This window comes from Harpia harpyja, chromosome 3 (assembly GCF_026419915.1).
Source record: "Harpia harpyja isolate bHarHar1 chromosome 3, bHarHar1 primary haplotype, whole genome shotgun sequence".
Taxonomy (NCBI): Eukaryota; Metazoa; Chordata; class Aves; order Accipitriformes; family Accipitridae; genus Harpia; species Harpia harpyja.
In genome coordinates this window covers 6317064-6344621 of record NC_068942.1, presented here as the reverse complement: position 1 = coordinate 6344621, position 27558 = coordinate 6317064, and the positions used below count along the sequence as shown (strand labels likewise).

The 27558-nt window shown below is 42.8% G+C and overlaps 2 protein-coding genes across 3 annotated transcripts in view; one reads left to right on the top strand and one right to left on the bottom strand.

The window, feature by feature from the left end:
- The window catches only part of METTL24 (methyltransferase like 24), a 49013-nt gene extending 46607 nt beyond the window's left edge, over window positions 1–2406 (top strand). For both annotated transcript variants that reach the window (XM_052781258.1, XM_052781259.1), the window contains one exon: window positions 846–2406. In XM_052781258.1, the coding sequence (XP_052637218.1) occupies window positions 846–1160 (315 nt within the window). In that variant the 3' untranslated portion in view covers window positions 1161–2406. The remainder of the gene's footprint in view (window positions 1–845) is intronic.
- Window positions 2407–13182: 10776 nt separating this feature from the next.
- CDC40 (cell division cycle 40) overlaps window positions 13183–27558 on the bottom strand; it is a 41136-nt gene continuing 26760 nt past the window's right edge. The window contains exons 8-15 of the mRNA XM_052781256.1: window positions 26126–26200; window positions 25411–25456; window positions 23906–24007; window positions 22482–22597; window positions 22265–22398; window positions 17508–17584; window positions 15164–15308; window positions 13183–14246 (exon numbers count right to left, since the gene is read on the bottom strand). Of these exons, the coding sequence (XP_052637216.1) occupies window positions 14069–14246; window positions 15164–15308; window positions 17508–17584; window positions 22265–22398; window positions 22482–22597; window positions 23906–24007; window positions 25411–25456; window positions 26126–26200 (873 nt within the window). The 3' untranslated portion in view covers window positions 13183–14068. The remainder of the gene's footprint in view (window positions 14247–15163; window positions 15309–17507; window positions 17585–22264; window positions 22399–22481; window positions 22598–23905; window positions 24008–25410; window positions 25457–26125; window positions 26201–27558) is intronic.

Here is a 27558-nt window from a genome sequence, read left to right as displayed (position 1 = left end):
CTAGGCAAAGTCAACCCGCAGTCATGTTGGGCTGTGAGAAGTTGGATTGTCAAATATCTTCCTACAAAATTAAATAATGGTCTAAAACTAAAACAGGGTGCTTTTCTATTAGATGTATTTTTCCCTTCAAAAAGCCTCACAGCTTCTTTCCTGCTATCCCTTTTTCTTTGGAGGAGCTGCCCTTAAAAACCCTGCAGACTCTTTGCATAATTCTCTTTTGATTTGGTTCTCCTCACGCAGCATCTGTAGCGATGCCTGCAAAAGCTTCAGACGGCAGCTTGGCCCTGGGTAGCTGGTGACCTGAGCTGCTCATAGTATTCATTTCACTTTGGTCTTCTCTTGCACTTGTGTGGTGCATGTAGCATCTGGCGCACGAGGACCCCGCTCTACTGTGGCGCAGGTAATCACTGCTAGTGTGTTTTGTTCTGTCGCAGGATTTTGTGATGGAGAAGTAAGGAACAGTAATGCCTTAGTGTCTTTGTTTAGTTAGGTGGGTTTCTTTTTTCCATAGCTTTGATGCCACCACAAGATTTGTGAAGGAACAGTAACATGCTTTGGTCGTAGGATGAGCTACATTGGACACCTCGGGGTACAAAGCTTTTTCGACCAGGAGTCAGAGGCAGGAGGAGAGGAGCTGTGAACAAGCAAGCATGAAACTTCACATACTGTCCATGTTAGCCCCAGGATGCTCTGAGATTTTTTAATTTTATTTTTTTTTAATACAAAAGGAATTGTACGTAAGAACAATTATGTATATTATAAAATGGACAACCCTGGCCTCAGATGTTACTGGCAATAATTGCAAAGCCTCTCATTTTCACATAGTAATGGTGTTTTTGTTGCAGATTGATGTCCTCAAGGCAGACGTGGAGAGCGCTGAGTGGAAAATTTTGGAAAACCTGATCCTGGAAGATGTTGTTGAGCAGATAGGACAGCTGGTCTTTGAGGTACACATCCACTGGCCTGGGTTTGAGGTCAGCGGCAATGACAGCGCTGTGGTGCGGTACTGGTACAGTCTGCTCCGAGAACTGGAGCTGAAGGACTTCAGGCTTTTCCATACCTACAAAGACTTATCAAAACCACAGATGTTTCTGAAAAAGGAAGCCTTCAACGCCAGTAGCTGTTACACACTGAGCTGGGTAAATACAAGATGGAAATAGCAGAAAGGAATTTATGATGTGTGACTGCGAACCATCTGGTCTTGTAGCGTTATTGAAGAGGACTTTGGCGTCAGTGGCTAAAGTTGCTAAATATGCACACAGTGACTGCTAACAAAACGGACTGGCTTTTATTTTTATATATTGTCAAAAGAACTGGCACTAGGAGAAGATACATGGTGCAAATTTGTGTAGCAATGTATTTGCCAGCGGGTACACTGTCTCGGAGGACAGAGGTTTCTGTAAAGGTTTTTCTGGGGGGGCTAACAGCAGGGCTTTCCCAGGCTGCCCCATGCCTGAGCATGCCGGCATGGAGGGCATCCTTCTGGGGCTGTCCTGGGAAGCTCTGCTCGCTGAGCTGTGCTGGCCCGCGGGCAGGGGAGTGCTCATGAGGAGGTGCCTTTCTCAGGAAGGGTCAAGCGTTACTTCTCTGTAAAGCAATCGTCTTTGATTTGCACCTTCTTTGCTTCGGCCTTGTTTCCTATGGAACAAATTTTGGGCAAGAACAGTATGTTCTTGAACCCACTCACAAATTTCAGCTGAATTTGGCAGAGGCAGAAATCACCACCAAACTAAATTCCTACCTGTTTCGTTGAGCAGCTCCTGAGTGCTCTGACTTTGGCTCTTTAAGGCAGTCTGGCTGCGGGAGGTGAGTTCAGCGCTTCTGACACAGGAGGCAGTGGGACAGAGAGACTCAGCTGCCAGAAAAGCTGCCACCAGTGCTCACCCTCTGGAGGCTTCAGCCACAGAAGACAGGGCTTCCTTGGTTCATCTGCTCAAAGAACGGCTCATTTGAAATTACTCTTGCAACAGTTGTAGCAAATAGTTTTTCATCTAGCGAGATACTTATTTAAAAGAACTGAAAGTGAAACCTGGTCTTTTTTGCTTGTTTCTTTCGGGCTTTAGTTGGACGTTTTGCCACATGCCTTTCCCAGTGCTGTGCCTGGACGCCTGCTACCTCCTCACCGCCTCGCCGGCCCGGCCGTCTCTCCCTGACACGAGGAGGCCAGACCCCGGGTCTGCACCGATGCTGGGGGAGGCGGTGGTGCGGGCGGGTGCCCTGCTCTGCGGCCGTGCAGGGGCTCTGGCGTGTGGGTTGTCTGCAGCGCGCTCCCAGGAGCCAGCCTTGGCCATGCTCTGAGGAGCCAAGGCATGGGGGGAGCTAAAAAATATGTAGCAGGTTGGGTTTTTTCTTCTCTTTAAAAGAATTTTGACATTAAACTTTGCATTAAAATACAAGATGACAGCACTTCTGTCTCTTTGATATACAGTCTTTGTAACTGCCTTTGGTTTCCAACTTCTGCAGGGCTCGGTGTTCCTCCCGTTGGTGTGCCTCAGCCCAGTGTTGTGTTTTTAACAAGGCTCTCTCTTTGTCTGTCCCCGTGTTGTTCCTTCTTTTGCAATCCTGGCATTTCCTTCTCTCCTTTCATACCCTCCTTTCCTTTTTCACCCTCTCCGCTGCCTCAGCTCCCTCATCCCCTCCTTCCCAGAGCAGCGCCCTGCACTGGACCCAGCATGCCCAGGACAGGATCTCAGCAAGCAGACAGAAGCGGGGAAAAAATAAGTGTAGGAGCTCTTCCTTCCAGGCAGGCAAGTCAGCCCTCTCTCCCAGAGCCACTGCTTTGCCTCACCAGTGGATTGAGCCATTCCCCCCACCGTCCCCAGGCTTCGTCCCAAGCCAGGCTTCCTCCTCTCCCACCTCTCTGAGGGCTCCCGCTGCCCCAGGGTGGGCAGGGACTGGTCTCCCCAGCAGAAACTACTTCAGCCCTTGAGCTCAGCTCCCTTTGTCCCAAAAGAGGCTGGGAGGCTGGCTGACCCTGAGCAGCCTGCCCTGGCCCCTGCAGAGCCCTCGTGGGGCTTGAAACTGCCGCAGTGAATCCGGCTTGGAGCATCCGTGTTGGCCACAGACCTCGGGCTGCTTTGGAAGATGCAGAAAAAACCCTCCCTGCCTCAGTGGCGAAGGACGAGGGTGGTGAGGGGCTAGTGGTAATGGAGGGATTTTAATCTCTTCGGTGAAGGCCAGCTCTGTGCCCTCACGCATTCAGGTTTGTATCAGTCTTCCTAATCACATTTGAAATTTTAACTTGCGGCTAAATGTCAAACCCTTTCTTTTATAACAAATGCACACTGGTTTTCAATCTACTGCCTTTCAGTCACGCTGACAGTGCCTTGGGTTGTATGGAGTCTCTGATTTACTGCTGCCCCATTTTTATTTTCCTTTTAGAAAGAAATCCATCTACTTCTTTAGTTACACTAGGATTTGCTGAAGTGGGGTTTAATTCTAAGGGGACTTAAGGGCTTCTGCACATCAAACGCCTCGTTTAGGGAAGAAGGAGGATGGTGCAGCTGGACCGGGACTACTGATCAGGTGATGATCCCAGCTATGCCTGTGCTAGTCAATTAAGCAGTGGCAGGCAGCGTGCACAGGAAAGGCTATATCTGCTTAATTAATGAAATCCCTGGCACAATTTTGGCCAAGGCCATCTAGGACTCTCCCAGATGATTCCTAGGCACAGCCATGGAGTCAGCGCAAGCCAAGGACAGCTTGGATGCGGTCACCTCGTTTGGGAAGCTGAAAGAGTTTAGAAAACGGACATGGCCAGCCCATCTTTGCCAGTTTGTGTCAAGGCAGGGGAATACCTCCTGATACCATTTTTTCTGGTATAATTCAACAAGAGCAAGTGCCAGATTCTCCACCTGGGATGGGGTAATCCTGGTTATATGTACAAATTGGGGGATGAGAGGCTGGAGAGCAGCTCCCCCAGAAAGAGATCTGGGGGTTTGGGTTGATGGCAAGTTGAACACGAGTCAACAGCGTGCCCTGGCAGCCAAAAGGGCCAACCGTGTCCTGGGGTGCCTCAAGCACAGCACAGCTAGCTGGTTGAGGGAGGCGATTGTCCCACTCTGTCACTGCACTGGTGCGGCCCCACCTTGAGCACTGTGTGCAGTTTTGGGTGCCTCAGCATAAGAAGGACATCAAACTATTAGAGTGTGTCTGAGGAGAGTGACCAAGATGGTTGTCGTGGTTTAACCCCAGCCAGCAACTAAGCACCACGCAGCCGCTCACTCGCTTCCCCCCCATCCAGTGGGATGGGGGGGGTGTTAAAAAAAAAAAAAAAAAGTAAAACTCATGGGTTAAGATAAGAACAGTTTAATAGAACAGAAAAGAAGAAACTAATAATGATAATGGTAACACTGATAAAAAGACAATAGTAATAATAAAAGGATTGGAATATGCAAGTGATGCACACTGCAATTGCTCACCATCCACCAACCAACGCCCTGTTAGTTCCCCAGCAGCGATCCCCCCCCCCCCCACTCCCCCAGTTTATATACTGGACATGACATCCCATGGTATGGAATACCCCTTTGGCCAGTTTGGGTCAGCTGTCCTGGCTGTGTCCCCTCCCAACTCCTTGTGCTCCTCCAGCCTTCTTGCTGGCTGGGCATGAGAAGCTGAAAAATCCTTGACTTTTAGTCTAAAAACTACTTAGCAACAACTGAAAACATCAGTGTGTTATCAACGTACTTCTCATACCAAATTCAAAACCATAGCACTGTACCAGCTACTAGGAAGACAACTAACTCTATCATCCCAGCTGAAACCAGGACAATGGTGCAAGGTCTCAAGGGCAAGACTTACGAGGAGCGGCTGAGGTCGTTTAGCTTGTTCAGCTTGGAGAAGAGAAGGCCGAAGGGTGACCTCATGTTCAAGGAGCATCTGGACAACGCTCTTAGTCATATGGTTTCATTTTAGGTAGTCCTGTGAGAAGCAGGGAGTTGGACTTGATGATCGTTATTGGGTCCCTTCCAACTTGAGATGATAGTCTATGATTCTGTAAACGTAGCTTCTGTTTCTGCTCCTGCAGAAACCCAGAGCAGGGTGCTGGGGGGCCCGCCATGTCCTCGGCTCTGCAGCGCTCAAAACCAAGAGGACCTATTGCAGATGTGTTGGATTCCCCATGTCCAAGATGTTGGGCAAAGCACTTTTTCCTCAGGGCCGAGCTACATATTGCTGCCCCTGAGCCAGGTGATACACAACCCAAGAGATCCACGACCTCTGAAAATGAGTAGGAAATGCCCTCCCTGTGACAGCCATGCTTGCTGCAACCCTTGTACCTTAAGTACAGAGGTTGTTTAATGATGCAGGGCCAGGAGGAGATTAATTAAAATGCAAGAGGGTGCCAGGATTTCCTAAACCAATATCTAGCTTGTTGGAATGATCACGCTTGCTACACCGCAGAATAGCTCAACTCCCATTTTTCAAATAATGGGGTGGCAAAAGCCCAGCTGAGAGTCCTGATTTATTAATAAAGCATAAAAATATGGGCTGTAGCACTACAGTTTTTTTCCTCCTGATTAGGCTTAACGTAACTAACTAGCCTACTAGCTTATTATCATTTAAGAAACCAATAGATAGAGGTTAAAAAACAAATTACATGTTCTCTCTCTCAGAAGATAAATTTCCAAAGGGATGCACATCTTCCATCATTTATTGCCCTGGAGAAAAAATGGTGATGTATATGTAAATTACAGAAATGGAGTAGAGGTCCATCCTGGTTCTTTGGTTAAGAGTTTAGTAATCCCTCAGCTTATCTCTTACTCAGGATTGCCAGGTAGTGTCAGGAACAATTCAGGCTGTAGCAAATACATCTTCTGCAAGAAAAGATTCCAATAACTATGGTAATTTTTAAGGAAACCTTATCTCAGATACAGGATAGATAAAAGCCATTTATCATTCTGAAGGCAGGTATCTGATATTATGGGAGAAAATGAACAGCTCGTTTTATGCACTATCTGTGCCTTTCTCTTTCGCACCTCTTAAAGTAGAGTTACAGCCTTCCTTTCCGAGGTCTTGCTTTTGTGCCCTTACCCCTTCTCTTTTAATTGATCTCTTTCTTTCACCTAGAGGAGAGACTCTTAAACGAATTCAGTTCCCATCCCCTAACGACTGAGCTGCCGGGTGCGTGCACAGGGGCACCAGCCGGTGCTGGCTGACTCCGGCCCGGCGGACAGGCTGGCGCTGAGGGATGCTGCGGGGGGGTAAGGCTGCGTCCACCCGCTGCCATACCCCGGCACGATCGGCCCCGACCTGCTGCAGGGTCCCAGCCGTACGCCCTGTTCAGGCGGTATCTGCAGCCCGTTAGGGACTGTGCGGAGGGAAAAAGGTAGGGATCCGGGACCGCTGGCACCCACAGCCTCATGCTGCTTCAGCCAGAGCTGAAGATCCACCAGCCAGCCCCCCCAGATGTACTGCTACGTGCTGGCGCTCAACCATACCGGTTACCTCGGGGACGTCCGCACGTGTTTGGCACCCGTGTTTGAGCCTGCCTTGCTCCTGGAGGATGGCTCCTTGCTGGGAGCGTTGCACTGCCTGGGAGCAGCTCGGGAGGAGAGCGGACCGTTGGAGACCGTGAAGCAGGCGAGGAGCTTGTTGAGATGATCTCCCTGCAGTAACCGCATGCCAGCGTTGCACTCCGCATCTCTTCCCAGATCAGACCTGCGCAGAAACCGCGGTAGCTGCTCCCTTCTTCAAGGGCTAAGTTCGGAGTGTGCCATTAAAACCAGTGTGGGCAAGGCATTCTTCCATTACAGCCACAGCGTGGAGACTGGTAACTGCGTGGCCATGCCCAGGCAGGAAGAAAGGGCCACTGGCCTGTCCTGGCATCGCTAAAATATTCCTGAGTGCCTGGCCTGGGCAGCATCCAGCATCTCCTGCAGGGAATGCAGTAAAGCCTATTTTTGCCTCTGGTTGGTCTGAGGGAGGGGGAGACGGCTCTTCAGAGACCCACTGTGGGGCCCTGCCCTCAGCAGCAGCTGAGGAAGAAAGTCAGACCCAGCCTTCAAACTCCTGCTGCCAGGAGCCAGCAGCCCAGGAAGGTGCTCAGCCCAGACCAGGGCAGGGCAGGAGCACAGAGGCCAAAGCATCCCAAGTCACCGGGTGGCAGCCGGCAAACGCGCATCTCCGGACTGACCTTCCAGCAACGTGCTCAGCGATGCACCTGCACAGGAGTTCATTGCAAAAGAGCGGCGCGTCCCCTTTCCTCGGCCACGTGTCCATACTATGCCATCTACCGGGTGCCCCTGGCACCTTCTGTTGCCCCAGATCTACTCAGCGTCACCGTTACGGGTATTGCCCAGCTCCACTCTTCCCCCAAGGCTTCTGGCCCTCAGTCCCCAGGTGCGTTGGGCATCTCCCTGCACCCCTGCGGGTACCCGCGTCAGCTCTCCAGCGCAGCCAGCCCATCGCCTCCAGCCTGGCGCCGGGAGAAACCCGGCCCAGGAGCCTCCTTGCTCCCCACACCTCAGGTCCTTCATGGCGGCCACAGCCGACGCCAACCCCAGCTAACGAGGACATACCGACCGGGTCGTGTTCCTGAAGCGGAGTCATTATCGCATTAGTCGGACACCTCCACCAGGCGATGTTTCAGCTCAATCTAAAACGGATCTTTGCAGAGACGACCTGCGTGTAGTGGCAGTTTTATTTGCACAGATCCTTGTGTGGGGGTGGGGGTGAGGGCATTTCCCTTTCAGAGAAGCCCACAGCGACCTATAAATCACACACATTTGTGAATCAGAATTTACAGGTGACCTGGTGAAGATGGAGAGCAGCAACAGATGTGATTCCCCCAAACTATCACAGTTAATACCACAACATGGGCTTTCCACAGGGAGCCCACGGCAGCACAGAGAGGGATGTGTTAGGACACTAACACACTTCTCCAGGGAAACTGGTCTCTTTCTGAATGTCACACTGGCTTCCTTGAAGGTTCCAAAATTTGACCAAAAAAAGGTCTGACCTCCTGCCATGCTCCGAAACCTGACGTTTATCGCATGCCCTTCTGGCCCCAGGCTTTGATGCCATCGGTGACTTGTGAAGGGTTGTTCTTCACAAGCGCCTCTCAGCTGTGAAAGATCAAAGAAAGCGTGAAGGGAACATATGTCTGGCCTTTCTTGGCAGATGCCAAGAAGACGTTATCACCCGGTAGCACACCTGAAGAAATAGCACTCATTCTCTCTGGTGAATTATTCAACAGCTGAGACCATCTGGTTCATTCAAAAACTTTGATTTCATGAGCTTCATTAGCCGCTCCCTTGCGCTTGAAAGGATCCTCAGGGTTATTCAGTAGGAAATCACTCTTGACTTCTTCCTGCTTGTTAACACAATGTGACATTTAATTGCAGTCAGTAGAGACCTGGTTTAGTGCTGGTGGAAGTTCAGAGCTGACCTACATTCAGAGACATATTTATACTTGCCTCCCTCCACTGGCTTTCAGGGGCAGCCTGAGCAGAGCAAGCCTGGCACTTGAGGGGAATCACCTGTGATAATGAATGCATCTTTTCCCTTAAATAGAAGTCCCTCTTCACAGTGTAGTTTGACCTGCCTGTTATAAAGAGTTTCAGCTGGTTCAGAAAGCGACCTTTGCAGAGACAGCCCATGCTATGGCCCTTGTCCTGATGGGCAGGACCTTACACAACGGGAAAACAGGAGCTTGCTTTGAGCTGCGTAGAAACGACAACTCAAACATGAATACCAATCAATGTCCCTGCCCTTTTTGGTGCATTACCACCATACTTGTCTGTTTTTCAGCAGTTTCCTGAAAGAAAGTGCAGTGGTGTACACCATACAAAACCTCTGCAAGTAATTAAAATGCTCCTGTGCCTCAGCTGGCATTCCCCCCCCCCCACTTGAAATTCCATTTCTGAATCCAACCCAAACAATGTGAATCCCACTCTTGCATCCACCTTCAGATATCTAGAGTGGTGCCACCACCCTGGCAGGGAGGTGGGGACGGCTGCCCGACCCATGTCAGACCTCTAACGCAGCAGCAGCCGCTGCATCTCTCCACCGACACCAGCCAGGAACAGCCACGGCGCAGGGGCTGGGACTTCACCGGACAACCCCACGCGGACCTCCCAAACTGACCTGCCAGGCAGGACAGGCCCCGAAATGCCTTCTCGCTTCTTGTTTACGAAGGGAAGGAAAATTGCTCCAAGAAATAGGAGAATCCAGCATCTGAAGAAATATTCCATAATGTTATTCCGCTCTTTTAATATTGGAGGAACAATGACAAAAAGCAAACAAAACCAACTCGCCCCCCCCGCCCCAAGGTACTCCCAAAAGGTTGGCATCGGGGCAGAGAAAGAAAGGAGCTTGCTGCAGAGAAGCTGTTCTGACAAAACTCAATGTGGTTTTGAAAACTCGAGGGAATGGGCCTTCTTTTTCCTGTAGATGTCTGGCCTGACGACTGACTTATTCAGAGTCTGACTTCCCTCTTCATCTCCTGAGCAAGGAATACTGGAAGGGATTACATTTTACAGAACATATACGGAGGACCTGAAGCAGCAAGATCGTATAAAGTTGCAGAAGCAAAATATAAACAACTAGCCTGGGCGAGCAAAGTCACAGCTGCGTGGGGAAATCAGCCTGGTGCAAGCTAAGGTAGGAACTTAAATTGTTACAGCTCTTCTAGGACAGGGCATTTTTGCATTTTTTTTTTTTTTTTTTAAATGTTGCTTTGCAAGAGTTTAAACTCCACTGAAAAGAAAGCCTTATTCCACAATTGAAGAGTCTAGCTGGGGAGTTAGAGCAAGACACTGACCGCAGGGCAGTTATGCTGGGAGAACTGGACAGAGAACGGGACAGATGTGCAGCTCGCAGAACCACGTCCAGGTCAGTGATCGTGAAGCTCCGTAAAGTTCCTATTACTGAAATGGCTCCCTAGAGGATTTGTGCTGTCTTCCTTTCCCAAATCAGAGGAGAAACAGGCTCAGTTAGTCTTGTCATCTTTCAGACCAACCCAAAAAACCCCAAAGCCTAATGAGAACCTCTTATTCTGAACGATAGAGCCAACGCATCTGCAATAACATTTCATTTTAGCAGTCTCCCAGTGGCACAAAGCGCAGAAGGTTAAAAGGAGACTCAGAAAGGCTCGGTGCTTTAGCATTTAACACAGTTTAAATGTTCTATCACACAACAAGATAACAAACGGGTCTGAGGTCAAACTTCCAGTGTACCTGGTGAATTTAGAGGTCCGTGCCCCATTGAAAGTCATTGCAACTTGTTTCTAAAAACTTTAAACTTGCAGGGAGCTTCTGTAAACATAACCCTGCCACACGCAGTTTTCTCTGAGCGCTGCAAGACAGCCATGGTGTATCTGTTTTTTTTTATCAGCAAGCCTGACAGAAAAGACACATTTTGCTGCAAGATATGAGATTTAATTTTGAGTGTATGCTAGTGAAGCCAACCTACAGCAGCAAGTCCTTAAGCAGTCTCCAGAGGAACAACCTCCCTGGCAACTGGTTTTTCTGGTGTATAGGTTCAACTGTTTAAAGTCTTCCAAGCAAAACTCCCCCCCCGCCACGTGTTCCCCCTCGTGCAGGCTGCTTGTCATATGGAGTCTTCCTAGCAAACGGGAGCAGGATTTTGTAATGACCAGCTGGTAGAAAGAAGGAAAGTACATTGTGTTACTGGGCTGTCAGAGCTGCAAGGCTGACTGTTTAAATCAGCCTTTAAGGACCACAGCGCTAAACAGTATATTGAACATCTGCCTGTTGATAAAAATTGGCTTTTTACAAGACAATCTTGGACTTTTCTGGATGTACAGTAATTTAGATATTTGTTCCTCGTAATGAGGGCGAAGACTGAGCAGCACCATCTTACTGGGGACAATTATAAACTCTGAGCAAGACAGATGCCAAGACCATCTGCTTTAAGAAAGACAGCCTTCTTACCAGCAAGTTGCATGAGGATATGTGGGATATTTCCCCCTCTTGCATATGAAAAAAGTCCAAGAAAAAGATGGCACAAGGCCAAAGGAACTATCAAGTTTCCCAGGCAGAACTCCAAGAATGATGGAGATATAGTTCACTTATCTGTAAAACTTCCGCTGTAAAAGTAATTGGTATTAATAAAAGTGTCAACATATTGGCACATCATTTCTGAAAGTTACAGATGCATGATCAAGGGGAACAAAATTATGATGCTGTGACAGCAGCCCGGCACTACAGCTTCCATGTATCCCTTCCCGGCAGCGTGGCACCGTTGCCTCCAGCCCTCCCAAGAAGCTCCTTTTGGCTCGAATCACTTTGTTGCATTCTCTGCCTAATGTTAGAGAAGAAAAAATTGGGGGAACTTGAAACACGCTCTTCCCTTTCCCCCCAGCGCTGCTTTTTCCCTGGCTTTGTCTGCTCACACACCGAGTTCAGCCTAGGGGTCTCAGTCTAGACTTGTTCTGACCAACATCTGTAACAGGCCAATTTCTGGCAAAACATGAAATTGGGAAGATAAGAGGAGGACATGATTCGAGTTAATTAGCCCAGCAAGAAATCTTTTCCCAGGTGGCTGCTGCAGAGACAAGTCTAGACTCGCACAAACACGCGCTGTCTATCCTCGTGCACAGCAAACTAGCTGACATCGTGAGCTTTGGAGTTTGCGACTCTCGAGCCGACAAGAGGAAATTATCCTCATAAAAATTCCCCCTGCAGGCTTCAATGCAGATGTGAGAAATTCCACAAAAGATTAACACGGTGACCAACTGAGAGGGACAAAGAATTTTATCTGAAAGTTTCTAAGGGAATTTTGGTTCTGGGCTTCTTGTGAACATTTAATCCCAATTCGTCAACTCCAGCAGAATTTATTGAGTCAACGTTTCTTATTTTTGTTCCCCAAAGACAACACCTAGTATATTACTACAAAAGTTTACACACTTATTTTTATACTTTGTATATACTATATATATATATATATATTTATAAAGTTCTGCCTGGTAGGTGACATGGAAGAACACAGTACCAATTACAGAGCCAAGCATTTTATGTATTATGATTTAAAGGCTTTTAAGCATTTGGGAAAGGTGTTTCTCATATGAAGGCTAATATACATTCCTGCGAGAAGTTTTTGTATCTGCTCTATTCCTCCTCTCCTCCCCACTTCCCTATACTTACAAGGGGCTCATGGTCAGGGCACACGGCCACATATCCATTTAGGAAATGTATCTGAAGGAAGAAAGCAGTTCTAAATTATTTCAGCTCACTTTCTCCTGAAGCAGCACCAGGGGCAGAGCGCACACCAGAGCTCAACTCCCAGCTCAGGAGTCAAGTCCTCCCTGCGAAGAGAACCACGTTGGAAATTCACCCTCTGCGACGTGGCAGCAGCTCACTCCCACCCGCGCCCTGAAGAGCCTCCGAACGGGAACAGCCTCCTCTCCCTGCCGAGGGGACAGTCCTCAGGACACACGGGACCAGTGCTTTCCTCTCTCTCTAGGCTCTAACATTCCCCGTCTCAGTACTTGCACGGGTGCAAGGCTAGGCAATACCCAGTTACCACCAGTACACTGCTAGCGAAAACACTCTACGGAGTTTTTCAGGTACACAAGGCTACCAAGATGGGAAAGTAAACAGAAACATGTAAACTTGGTGCAGTTATGTGACAGCATGGACGGACAGTGGAAAGATGCTCAAGCTCAGCTTCAGACAGTTGGTCTAAAAATGTGTAAGCTCCATGTTCACTCACAAGGGCCTAACTTCAGCAAGTACTCTTCAAAAGAACAGAATTGTCTTGTTAATCAATCAAAAAAACCAAAACCAAACCAAAAACCCACAGAACAACCAGCTCGTTTCCTTCTGTCTACACAATTTGAGATTCTTTGCATCTCATCTACGGAACTGCCTTATCTTCTATCCTGCTGACAAATTAAGGCAATTACTCTTCTGCTATTGTTTATAATTGATGAGCAGTGATTGGATTTATAGGAAACAACATAGTGTAATTCAAAACTGTAATTAAAGACTGATCAATGGGATAAATTCATTACATATTTTTATTTCCATTATGTGCTCAAAAAGAGAGCAGATAGGGAGTTGAAAGGATTTTCTTCTGCTTCCAACTTGCGCTGTTCATACAAAACTAATGCAAGAGAATGAGTTTATCTGAATGCTGGTACAACTGCAAATTAAAATACCAAATGGTAAGGAATATTTTATATGGACGCTGCTAGACACAAGAATTGAATGAAGATAAGGAGACATTTTATAAAAAGATTTATTAAAAATAAGTTCTTTAAAGAGGAAAAAGTGTGACATGTATATACATTAAATTGTCAAAACCTTTATGGGGCTTATAATACAATGTATTCCAAACCGAAAAAGACACATTCACTTCTTTTTTAAATATGTCATGCTTATTGGAACATAACAGCATATGGGAAGAGAAAAAAAACAACACTTAACACACAGCTATTGCAAGCAAAATCTTGAAATTGAGGACTACTTGCAAAGATGAAACTCAGTAATCAGCATGATGCTATTGTTAAATACAGACAGAACCCCAGAGTTTATGAATACAGTCTTCGGTTGACAGTTTATCTGACAACTGCTAGCTTCCGATTAGTTCACTTCTACTGTGAATTAACAGATCTTAGCAAGTGGGTTTGTGTTCTACAAATGTAGAAGTATTTTGGGGACAACAAAATACCACCTAAAACCAGGTAAACAAATGCATGTTTTTCAGCTCGATTGCAGTAGATATCAAAGATTTCTTCTTAGGAAGAGAGTTACGTGATTGCTGGTTTTCTTCTTTCATTCCCCACATCTCTGACAGCCAGAACCACAAAAATAGTTTGTCTTAAAATTTTTTTTATTTTACAAGAGTGTTTCACACAAACAGTGACATGACAAATTAACACTTGATTCTGCATGCTTCAGATGACCTCAGCTTCTCATACTCAGAGGTCATATTTAGAACTATATCCTTTCAGTTCTATCTTCTGAAGATTTCCCATTTTTTATTGCATATATACAGCTAGCTGAGAACTGCAGTATTACAAATGTCTACCCATTCTTACAGCAGAATTCACTCTAGTCTCAGGTGTATGCAGGACTTGCATCTTTTGATCTTTGTAGCATTCTCTTTAGTCCCATAGTTTAATAAGACCATCCCAGCCACATGTAATGACTTTAGATGTTTCGTGTGGATGCCACACTGCACCGATACAGACTTTATCATGCGCTTTTAATCTGCTGTAGAGTTTTGTTGTCTTCCAGTCCCAGATGTTAAGTTTTCCATCTGCATCTCCAGATATCACATAGCTATATTAACAGGATTAAAATAAAAGCTGTATCATGTGTGAAGACTGCTTGTATTATAATACTTGTACATTGAGCAATGGAAAAGAGCTTCACCCAGTGAGCTTCCTGTCTGACAATCTGCAAACATACCTACCAAAGAATTAGCATTCATGCTGTGCTCTAAAGCACGCAAGTCCTGCAGAGGGTGATTCATCAACTGCGAGGTAAATGTGCTAAGCAATGCGATTATACCATACACTGTGTTACTGGAACTAAAGAGAATACATCAGCAAAAGAGAAAGTGCCAGAAGTTTCTCTAAAATTTATAGACACTTCTCTCCACTTTTTCCTCCAGTTTTGCTGAGGTTATTCTCCAGTTTTTATAGTAATGAATAATTTGTGTACGAACAGTGGTAAATGTATGGGCACATTACTAAGCAAATTGGATGAAAAAGATGGTTCTCTGAAAAAATAAATTAGGACACCCACACCAGACCTGCAAATTGGGAAAACCAGTCACGTCTGAATCCCAGGTATTCTGGACAAGTGCGTATTGTGGGAACAGACCCTATACTGCAGACCATGCACAAAACCAGCCAGATGCAAGTCAGAAGTGGAAGCCTCCTGCGCTGTACCAGGGCCGGGTAAAACAAGGGGAGTCTCTGGATGGTTTAACAGCAGTGTAAATCATCTTTGCAGAATGGGGAATCTGGACTACATGGACTGTTTTCTAAATATTGCTCAGAGCAACCACTGAGTATAGCTTAGTCCTATCAAATGACAAGAGTAAACTTTCTGTTCTGCTGCTTGGCTAGAGAACTCTGATGCTGAGTTAATAGGATGGTTGTGCATCAATGAATGTTGCAGAGGATTCAAAAAGAAATTTAGCGTCTGTGCCAGCAAGTTTTAGGATGAAGCTCATTGCCACAAAAACTTACCTCATGTCAGGTGAAAAATCCACTTGACAAGCGTAGCCAGCTACCATGTGACCTTTGAAAATTTTCTTTTTGTTTAATCTGAATCTGTTCTGAGCTCCAAAAATCAGAATTTGGTTATCCATCGACTGGCAAGCCAACCATTTCCCTACAAATGCAATAAACAAAGGTGGTATCAGAGTGCTGCACCTGAAGAAACAGACTTAAAACATTCCAGTTAAGATATTTTTATAACTTTTCTTGCACTATCTTAATCCAGATTTTCATTATGTATCAGGGTTCTAGGTAGCAGCTGATATTGCTTCTGCCTGGTACAACTGCCAAGAGGCAAAACCTTACGTTTGACAGGATTTGGGATGCCTATTACTACAAAATGCACTCAGGACTCTAGAAAACTCTGCCTGTTACAAAAATGGTCTCCATCAACCCAACTGACTTACTGGTAAGTTTTTAAGCTACTGAGTAAGCTTGCTGGTGCACGCAATCAAGTAATTCAGATGAGGGGGAAAAAAAACAATCTAGCTGCAATCTATTTTGATTACCTGTTTTGTGGGTACTCTAAGATGGTCACCTCTTATTTTCTTTATGGGAAAAACAGGTCTAAGGTAGACTCAGGAGTTTGAAAATCCTTACATTTTTGCAACTATTTAGTATTCTCTGCCCTAATGGAATGCAATTTAATAGATACTTTAGTGAAAGAAAAAACCCAGGCTTTTCTAATCTTAACTCTACCTCATTTTGCGTCTTGGCAATGCATTAACTGCTGCCTGAGAATCCAGTGAAGATGATGTGCTACAGAACACCATAGAAGAGACACTTCTGTCCTGAACCCTGCATACCGTCACTGCCTTTCCAGTGTTTCACAGAAACAGTGATAACATAAAATGTGCTGACTTGACTGTAAATCTGGCACACTTCCAGCTACTAGCTTGGAATTTGAGGATTTTCTTCAGCCTCTCAAACAAACAAACCAAGTGTATACCCCAAGCATGTTACTCTCCTCTTCTACTTTTTAAAAGGTCTGTCTCCTGCATCACTCAGGAGGAAAAATTTAATTGATGAGATTCATAAATTGGTGCACCTAAGCAGAAAAGTTCCAGATCTGTAAAATTCTCAATTTACTTTTCTTTAAAGGACTCATTTAACTCCAAAATGATGCATGATGTTTCTGGTACAATCTGTAGCATTACTATTCCGAAAGAACTTGTTTTGTGTGATATTGGACGACTGTAGGTTGAGATAATGTTAGTTAATGTGACAGGTGATGTCTTGAGCTGAAAAGATGACTACTTCATTCCTAACATCATTTACTGTCTCATCTCAGAAATCAAACACTCAAATGCTGGCCAGCCAGAACTGGAAAAAGAATGAGAAATCCAGTATTTCAATGTGGAAGAATGAGATGAACTGAAAAACTGGATGAGAATACAGCAAGTTGTGCAATTTCAGAAATTTCAGGGGTTGAAAAAGGCCAGCATGGGAAGCTAACATTTTTAAACCTCTTTTTCCAGAGTCTTCCTTTTTATTTTAGAAACCCACTTCTATTGTTAAGAATAAAATATTTATACTGCAAAGCAAATACAATTTGATGCTGATAGCTGGCTTAAAACGTTAGCTGTGCAACAAGTTGATCTGCCACTAGTCAGCATAATGAGACTGTTAACTGTAAATCTGGCAACACTTCAATAATATTGACACTAAAGCTATTTAATTTTGGCCAAAACAGATAACAGAGATTTTGACCTGTTAGAAGGATTTTCACTGATTACTGGAGGCACTAAACCTTTCCTTCAGTTTGATTCTAATTGAAGAACATGAACACCAGTGAAACATTAACATACAGAAACACTGAGATAATTTGGGATTTCTCTTATGCAAGAGTTATTTGGGCTATATTTGGAACAGAAAGGAACAGCATTAACAGGATCACGTACAACATCAGTTTCTGCTTTAACAGTGGCACCACAAGGACTGCTGAACTTGCTTAGTACTTTGCAGCCATTGTCAGTTCCCACCATTGTTTCTCCTAATATTTTAAATACAGCAAAGAGCACATCGTAGCTCTGTAAAAAGAAAGAGTCCTTTTGCCCTGTCTGGATGAAGGTCTAAATTTAAATTGATACACGTATCCTGATATAACCCCTCATTTTGACATACTTGTTCTTCTTAAGACTTTTAAATCAAAACCAGATCCAGCCCAATCTTGGAATAAATCCACACACTGATTTGGGGGGGAGAGGTAGCATGGGGTGACAGGCAGATGCAACATGGCAACTTTACAGAGATATAATCAGTAAGACATGCCTATGTAAACTAGGCCTAAGAAGGCAGTAAAGTGTTAACCTACCATTTGGAGACAAAGTCACGGCTGGCATCGAATGCATACTTGGCTCAGCTATGTACTTGAAGTCTACAGGAATGTCCCTGCAAAAGGAAGAAGTATGTGTTTTCTGAACACATGGAGATGTTCCAAAGGGTTGCCTCCAGTCAGCTGATGTACTCAGCCACTGAACCATGGAGAGTGTATGGTGGTGTCCAAAGGAAGAATGTGCAAAAGCTCAAAAATATTGTGAATGCCCACCTAGAGAGCTCCAGCTGTGGAGCCATCTACAGGATAACCTCTGATAGAGCGAATTTACCCCAATCAAATGGCCTGGAGTCTAAAGCAGGATCATAATTCCAACTGTTAAGAGTAAAACTGTAACACAAAGATACACTATTGCCTCCAGTTTAAGGGCAGCTTTTACAAAATTCTTATATAGGTAGCAAGAATAGACTGATACATGCAAGTATCTTATTCAAATGTCTTACTGACTTGAGTTTTGTTTTAACTAGAATATTTCTGCTTTTTCTTTTTTTTTTTTTAAAAAAAAGGAAAAGAAAACAGGAGTCTCTCTCATGTCTCTCTAACAATGCCCTTTTCCTCCTGATTTCCCCAAATGGGATGCCAACCAATTCCAAATGTCCACAGTTGAACTGAACTGTGAACTCGCTGGTCTCAACTGCACACAGGACTGTGCCAGTGTATGTTAAGAACGCACACTATCCTGTACAAAGGCCTAGGGAAAAACCAAGTACAGTCTAATCCTTACTCTGCAGAACTGTCATTTGGTTTTGACTATATAAATTGAATTACTAACGGTCCGTGCATATTCACAGTATTCTTCATACCCTACACTAGATGACTGGTAAAAAGGGAAGGCATTCATGTCTTTCTCATTAAGCAAAAGAAATCTCCAGCAGAAAATAGATTTGATTAATGTACTCAGCAGAAAACACATGCAAAATGTTCTGTAGCAACATTAATTAATACAAAGGGGATGGTTATGACTTCATTGTCTAATTCACACACTAGAAGGGCTGCTGAGACACTACTGGAACAGAGAGCGTGGGTGGCTGCCTTGTACTAGCTGACCGAGCCTTGCTGGATGGCAATACTGTTGACATTAGCAAGGTAATTACTCCACAATAAAACAGAATTGTAAGTTATTTCCTGTCATCTTGTGTTAAGCAACATGCACATGGGCAGCAGGGTGAGAAGCTGCTCTGTTGTCAGGAAGCAACACAAATGCTCCTGTGAGTTAAATGTTAAAATCATTTACCCCTCAGCAAGAAGGGCAACCCACTTAATACACTGTGGATACCAGCATGCGCAGGAATAACTGGATTCCAAGCAGGCAGACCTAAGACTACTGTTGGACAGTAAATCTGTAAAGGAATAACAACAAAAAGCCCACATAATCTCTGAGGCTGACCAACATGACGGCACAGGAGGTGCAGCCCCCCTGTGCCCCATTCTGTCCTTTGCATCAGTACCCAAACAGCTTCAAACCCCACCTGCAACAGGACCCAAGGTTGTTGCTGCAGTAAGGCCAGATCCTGATCAGCTCCCACCATCCAACACTGCCCGAGCCCACCAGTCACCTGGAGTCCTCAATGCCAGCTAAAAGCAATCCCACTGGAAGCCCCATTAAAAAAAAAGTCTCACCACGGAAGATGCATCTCCAATGCTGAATTGTACTGCAGTAAGAAATTTAAATGCAGCGCAGGTTGTCCTGCCTTTTCTCCCTTTACAAATGAAGGCAGGCTCATCTACTGGAATTTATTCAAGACAGCTCTGCTTTATATTGAAACCTACCAGACACACTTAGGACAGCTGCAGGATACACTGCATTAAACTACTAGGCAGAATAAAGAGATACATTTATGTTTCACATTTGCTTCCAGTCAAATTGCTAAATTAGTAATATCAGCCTGCTCCCTTAAAAAAAAAACCAAAACAAACTTAAAAGATGCTGTCATGGTTGCCTGACCTCAATACTCATGTGATATATTGTTTGTTCAAATTTTTAAATGTAAAGATCTTCAAGTCCTTTCCCCACTTCATAGCATTTCTAAGGCTGAAAAGTTTTTAATATCAAAAGTAGTATCTGCTAGCCAAGATTTAGAAACATGATACTCTGGGGTTCTAATACAACTTCTTCCCCAACCAGGAGAGAAAAAAAATCCTTTTAAAGAAAGAAGAGGTGGGGGGGGAGGTGGGGGGAACCAAACCACAAACCCCAAATGCAACCCTACCCAGTTTTGGGATCTACACATCATGAAGAGCTCTCTCCAGAGACTACAGTATCTTTACCAGGAACGATGGAGAGAAAAGGCCAGTTGAGGGGTATAGCTTTACAGAGATGACAAACCTTTTAAGCCTCTCAGCATAATAGCTAAGCTACCACTCTACAGTTCTTGCTTTGCTAGATGACTTGAAAGTAAAAGGAAATAGAAGCTTCCAAGGCCAATTGCCCAAATCATTTCACTGTTTATCCAAGCAGGACCAGATGCATATGAAGCAGGCAAAAACTAAACAACATTTTGCATTTCTAGAAGAAAGAACACAGAATATGATACCCACGCCAACTTTAATGTCCCTGCTGTAACACAATCAAATGAAATGCGAAAGCAGACAAATTTTAAAGTAATCCCATTAAGATTCCTAAAGAAACCATTTAATCTGCAAGAGTCTGTGCTATACTTGCAGTCTGAACTTTCAGCAACCAACTGCAATTCAGTGTACAGCACAGTGAAATGTATGCACGGGATAAACTCTTGGGGAAAGGAGATTTAAATTCTCAGGGGAGAAGTTCCTCACTGTGATGAAGTCTGACATGGCATCCCATTACCAGCCCTGGCCAAGTCAAAGTGTTTACAAAACATACTAGAAAATTCCTCCAGACAATTGAAACTAAGCAATTAGACCAGCTTTAATTACTGGCTTTTAAGGCCATACTCAGGTCATAATTACTTCTGCTTTGTTTCTGTAGGATACTGAAGAAATATTGTGCTGAAGAACATATGAAGAAACACGCCAAAAGGTGCAGTAACCAAATCACCCTAAGTTGCAAATAGTTTTCCTTATGAACTTAGGAGAAAAGGATTTGAGGTGCAGCACGAAATAATTTGCCATGGAGGTTTTCAAGCTCTAAAAGCTTCTGTAGTGAATATATTAACTTAGTTTTAATGCCTCGTAAAAATCTGGATCTTGAAATTAAAGGAACAGGCCTACAGACCCATTAACATATATCATGGCAGGTTGTGGAGAAAGGTTTTTGTCGTGTCTAGGAAGACAGCATTACATTTGCTTTTTATAAAACCAAAACATTTGCTTTTTATAAAACAACAAAAATCCCCAATGACTGTATTTTACAGAATATTGCCTACAGTTGAGTTCCCCATTATCTGACCAAGGGAGCTCTTTCTTCAGTGTGCAGCAAGCTCAATACACATTTTTGCTTCAGAAGGAAAAAACTTCTGCTACTGGAACAATCAGGTTGCGATGTTCCCATGCCAGAACCTTTTTGCCTTTCCTGCTCTTCCCCACAGAGTGACTAAATCCACCCACTTCGCTATTTATTTCAGCCATCAACACAAAGCTCACAAAACAAGGGCAATCCAATCTCAAGGAAGTAACAGATTTGTGCAAGTGAGATCACCCTCCCACTCGCCAGAGAGGAGACATTCCTTAGCAGATACGATATTGTAAAGATTTTTCTTTAAGGAGCTCAGTAAATGCATGGGTCTAATTATGAAGTACTGACAGAGGCTCTCTTGGAGTGACATATGGTGACAGCATTACATGTCTAGCCTAAGCCTGGGTTCCCAGACTTTGGTCATTACCACCGCTGCTACTGGCAATGATAGCAGCCGATCACAGACATGCTGAGGGTTTTGCTGGCTGCTTGGGTAACACTCAAATACCACAGATTGGAGTCTCTTGCCTAGGTTTAAAAAAAAAAAAAAAAAAAAAAAGAAAAGGCAAGCTAGGAAGGAACTGATTAGTCACAGAGCTGTCAAACTAGTGTCCGTATTGTGCAACAGCTTTGCATGTGTGAACAGCAAAAGGAAATGGATACCTAAAGGTATGGGAGTGATTATTTCAAAAAGAAATTTGAAGTTCTAGAGAAATCTTAAAAGTCCTAAGCTGAAAATCTTAGTACCTAGAACCTTGTGGAAAACATTTCAGATAGGAGAGATTTGTTTTCTCCCCAGATATGTTAAAAATTGGAAGCCATTTAAAATGATGTTTCTTATGAGCTTTTCTTGGATGGACTTTCACTTTTCTGTCATCTACTGTATTCATACTGTGTCTATCAATGATTGCCAAAAAAACCAGACTACCAGAAAACCAGAAATGAAGCTACACTAAACCAGTTATTTCATAAATGGGCCAAATATTATATAATACTATGCACATCCAAGTTCAAAGCATTCAAAACTGACACACACTAATGTAACAGAGCAGACATTTCTTTAAAAGGTTAATTTAAGGGCCAATACACCCCTGCGGAAAGGAGAAAGAACAGAGATCACTAATAGAGTGCAGCATGCTTCAGGCTGACAGGACTGTCTTATGCTTTCTTTGGGGGAAGAGGAAATCTATGAAGCGTCTCAAGGATTAAGCCAGAATAGGGTTTTAAAGCTAGCTCTTCCTCAGCTAGCTAGAGCTCAGTACACTCCAGTGTCTTATGTGCTATGTATACTTTTAAAAATAAACTCTCTTTGCAGTTTGCTCATAATATACTTTAAGTTAAAATTCAAAATTTTTAAACTTACCATTCCCAGACTCTTAAACTCTTGTCATCAGATGTACTCACAAACCTTCTATTTTCATCCACAAACACAATGGTGTTGACAGCTCCCAAATGCCTGTCGTATTCCTGCACAATCTCACCACTTCGAATATCCCACTACAAATAAAAAAGTCAGGATAAGACCTTGTTTTTTACTAAATACCAGAATTTTTAGAAGAAGAGATATTAAGTAGACATACCTGCACAATTTTCTTGTCTGACATTCCTGCAACAAAGAGATTTTGTTTATCTTCGTCAGGATTGAACTTGACACAATAAGGAACCTTCCTGTTTGTGAATCTTGAAATACATTGCCCTGCAACAGAAAAGCCATTCATAGTGCATCAGGTTGGAAGTTCTATGGGCTGATTAGCTCTTTGTAGATTGTGATAAAACCCATTCATTTTACTTTTACTTTACTAACAGCAGAAAATACTTATTTTAAAGCCCTTGAGAGGATTAGAGGGTAGAATTTACCCTGGTCTTTGATTAGACCTTCTTTCACATGTTTGTATGCACGCACCTGTACGAACACGTACACATACAAACTGTTCTGTACCTTACTACAGCTTTCCAAACAATATAACTGCTCAGTACCCTGTATGTCATCAGGGCATATCAAGGACATCAGGACTGGTCAGGATATCACAAGCTGACCACTGTCTTTGCAAACTATCACCTTCTTAGGATCAAAGGTCTTCTCTACAAGACACTTAAACTCAGGCAAGAATTCCTCAATCCTAAGTCTAGAAAAGGATAACAGTAATCCAACTGCAAAACAAACCACTGACCTCCTCTCATAGCCTCAGCCATAAATACCCTGATTGCATGTTATCCGTAACTTACAGGAGCCTGTTTTAATCCAAAAGCTCAATACGTTTTTCAGGTGTCTAAATAACTTAGGTCAAACTCAAGACTGGAGAATTTGACGTATACCTTTCTGGCTGTCACCTGTATAAGACTAGTGGCACTGCTAGCCAAGAAAGCTAATGTCTTTTTCAAACATGGAAACTTCCTATCTTAGGAATGGACTTAAGTTTAAAAGAATATTGACAAAATCTATCCTGTATCTTTTTAGCCTAAGAAACTATTTGGAGCAGAATGTTACAGAGCATCTCCCAGGCAGTTCTGTGAGAGCATCAGACCTACCCTCCAGCTCCCTATACCAGCAGCTCAGTTTCCACCACCGTTTCTTATTTGGAGTGCTCTTCAAGTTCAGGTTAACCGAAAAATAAAGTGAAATAATTCTTCTAAATTAAGCATATTTAGGTCAAAAGTGTGATTTCATTACTTAAATTCATGCCTGTAAATGTAAACATGCAATTAACTGATTTGGTAAATTTTTACTTGTAATGTTAGAACAATTTTCAGCAAAAAGTCACTATCAAACTTCTCAAATAAAAAGGTATATGAAATACAGATATATAAGCAGTGTCAATCGCACCACTACAGCTAATAAAATGTTTAGGAAAAAAAGACTATTCATCCTGTAATAAAAGCCTAAACACTGAAGTACAAGACGATATTAAGGATAACTGGAAACAACCCGACTGATAATATATCTTGACATTTACTATCAATTAAACACAGTGCCAAATAACAGTGTCTACAAATACAAGCCTACCTGTTTCAGTGTCCCAGAGTTTAAGATAGCGGTCATATGCAGCACTAAGAAATCGAGTGCCAGCATTATTAAAACAGATGTCTCGAACAGCTTTACTATGTCCTACAAGACGGAAAAAAAATGCAGTGATAGACTTTTATCCACTCATGCTCAGAATTAATGTTTTTTTTTAAACATTATTCAAGTTAAATCCTCCAGTCTTTAACAATGCAAAGAGAACAAGGAAATTTTTCATGAGCACTTGAAAAGAATGATTCAAGTGAGAAAGAAAAAGTAACTCCTAAAGAACCATGAGAATAAAATCCCCAAACTCCCACACCTCTAAAGCACTGCAGAGAGGAACAACAGCATTGCACAGAATCAACCACTGTGCATCATTTATAAATTGATATATAAGCAGAACTTTAAGTACTATTGGCTTCAAAGATTGTTCTGGTCACAGTTAAGAGCTGCAAGAAAAGTTTAAAACACCATAATAAATGTCAACATCTAATGAAAAAGAGGAGAGACAAACACTACAGGAGATACACTTACAGGAGAAACATTTCTAATTATAAAACAGGTACAAAATACGGGAAATATTAGATCAGAAAATTAAGAATGCTTTCATCTGGTGTTAACCTTGCTACCCCTCAACCCCAATAGTTTCATCTGTCCACTGCATCAGACTTGTAGGAGATCTCTTTAGTTAAAATACTGGCACAGTAACTTAAATATAGCAAAATAGCAGGTGAATCTGGTTGGTAATAAGGACCTTTTGAGAAAAACAGTCAAACTGTTCAGAAAGAGCAGTCTATTGAGAGGACCTTTTTTGAGCGATCAGCTTCACCACGCTGCTGTCATAAGAAATATTAGGTGCAAAAAGACTTCTTTGTTGTTACTCAACATATATTCACTCAGTGTTCTAGAAATGTTCCCATTTCAAAAGGAGAATCAGCTGCTTTTGTTCTGCATTCAAGGCTGCTAAGAAGTACATATTTCTCTCTCTCAGCTATCTGCTTTAAAAATCACCTGTTACATGAACAAAGACGACACCTGAACCTAAGAAAAAAAAAAAAATTTTGCCATGCTTTTGCACTAGAAACTCAGCACAGAAGACACCACCTATTTAAGGTGGGATCATCAGACCATGAGATGCCCTCACTGCATAAAAACAGAGGGCTGCTGTTCTCAACATGAAGATGGGGCAATTTATTTTCACAATTTTGCCTTTGGAAAGGAGTCTTGCATAAAGTATCGATGACTGCAGTACACTAATGTTTTGTTTTAAGGGTTGTAAGGTGTTATACATCAACATTAAATTGCTTGGAATAATGACAAAGGTTGACTAAAAACTTGCACCTTTTTCAATTCTTATTGCCAAAATCATACTGAATACTGTTTGCCTTGGATGCCTACAAGTCCTCTCTATGACAAATTAATAAGCTAACCTAAATCATATCCTTCCATTAAGTTGTTTTAAATATACATCAGTTTTTTTTTTTTTTTTTAAAAAAGACTATTACCAATAAATGTTCGTAGACATCTTCGATCACCATATACTTCCCACAGCTTGGAAAAAAAAAAAAAGGGAGGAGGAAAAAAGATGTTAGTTGTTAAACAGTAATGATGCTGAAATTAAGCGCAAACATATATGGCAACATCTTTTAAGAAATTAATTACAAACATATGATACTTACTGATTAATCACAACTATCTACCCAGACATTTCCGAGAATGCTCTATCACCTTCTTGTTAGCAAAACCCCCTTAAAATAACTAAACCCCCCATACCATATTCCAACTTTAAAGCCCTAAGGTTTTTCTAGTTAAAAAAAAAAAAAAAAAAATTATCAACTTCCCAATATGATGTATGTTGGAATAAAATGAGATTAGTTCAAGACCACAAATGCTACAGTAGAACACTTCAGCAGAAACCTATTGCTAGTAGTAAAACCAGGCTTCACAGAAAATGAATTATTATAATAACAAAGGCAATAACCTGAGGAACTTGTGACCTTCTATTATGAAATGATTAACACTGTTCTAACACCCAGTCTTGTGTATTATTTTTATCTTTGTTCCAATGAATTTGTAATTTAAAAATCAGGTAAGAAAAATAAAAGTAACACAGACAAAAGGTATTTGGCAGAAGTACCAAATGTTTAAGTAGTCTAAAATGCATTGTCTGCATTCAATGATGGTATAAAATATACACATGAAAACAGAAAAATAACTCACCTTAATTTTGCAATCCATAGAGCAAGACAACAGTATATGCCCAGAGAGAGGAAACAATCTAACTGCACTGACACCCTGTAAATAAGGACATAATGAACAGTAAGTGGAGCATCTAGATATTTCCTCAGTTCACTTGCCCTCTTTTCTAAGCAAAAAGCTAAAGCTTATCTTCATAAAATATACAGATACTGTATCTTGAAAGGAAATAACCTACCACATTCCATTTTAGAAACAGCAATGCATTTTGAACAATTGTTATTGGCAACAAATTGATTCACTTCAACAGCTGTATATATACCCTCCTTCAACACTCACACCATTACTGTGGTAAACACAGCAAAGAAATACAAACTGTAGGTTTGAGCGACTGTTTCTGTATAACAAGCCTTTTCTAGTGGGGCAGATGAGGAATTTTTCCACAAAAAAAGTTTTTGGCTAGCTCCATTTCTTACATGTATTACCAGTGGCTTCTACCCACCGAACTCAGACTCCCTGGGCACAGCATCTTCCCATCTATCTGTATTTCAGGTACTCCTTCCAGAGGAAGTCCAAAGAACCACCAAGTACTCATGGTTTGATGTCCCTTCTTTCCATTTCACGTCAATTACTCTATTCATATACCATTCAGTTCCTCCCACTCCTAGTTGGAGTTGGGTGCTTTATCCTCTTTATTATTTACTTATATCCCCCAGCTTTTCTAGGTTTGTCAGCCCATTTTTCTTTTGCTTCTCTCATCAATATCGTTATTCATCTTGTTTGAAGGAAAAAGCTACTTTACACATCAGTCTGTTCTAATAGGATAATAGGCAGAGGAGTGACTAGAGCTTTGGGGAGGATGTGTTATTCTGGAAAGCACCAATAGTTGCAGCTACAAGCTCTTTGATGCAGCAATCACTAAAGAAGAGTTTAGAGCTGTGACTCAGCTAAAAAAGGGTAAAAGCTAGAAGTGTTCACTGTGTCTTCCTTTCTTCCATTTTTCAGATATCATTAAGGTGCTGTGAAATGCAGCACAGCACATTCCCTCAAGCAATACTGAAAACTGGAGACAAAAGAAGCAGCAAATTGAGTATAAGCTTTACAAACCTGATCAGTGAAACACTTTTTAATACCAAAAGTATGTGTATAGTTATGAGCCCTGGCACAAGAAGAAACTGTAGATGTTAAGTAGCATTAAAGAAGACTTTTTAACAATGCACACCTCTCAAGGTAATAGCTGTATTTGGGAAACCTGTAATGCTGGTGCATCATAATCACAAAACCTACATAACTTTTCATAAGCTTGATATGAAATAGCCCTTAAGTACTTTTACTGTTTAAAAACAAAACAAAACAAAACCAAAACATTTTCAGGCATCTCTAGAATTAGTCTTACTCTTATTCATGTAGTAGTTTAGGAAATAACTGCAAATCCCACAGAAGTCACTGAATAATAC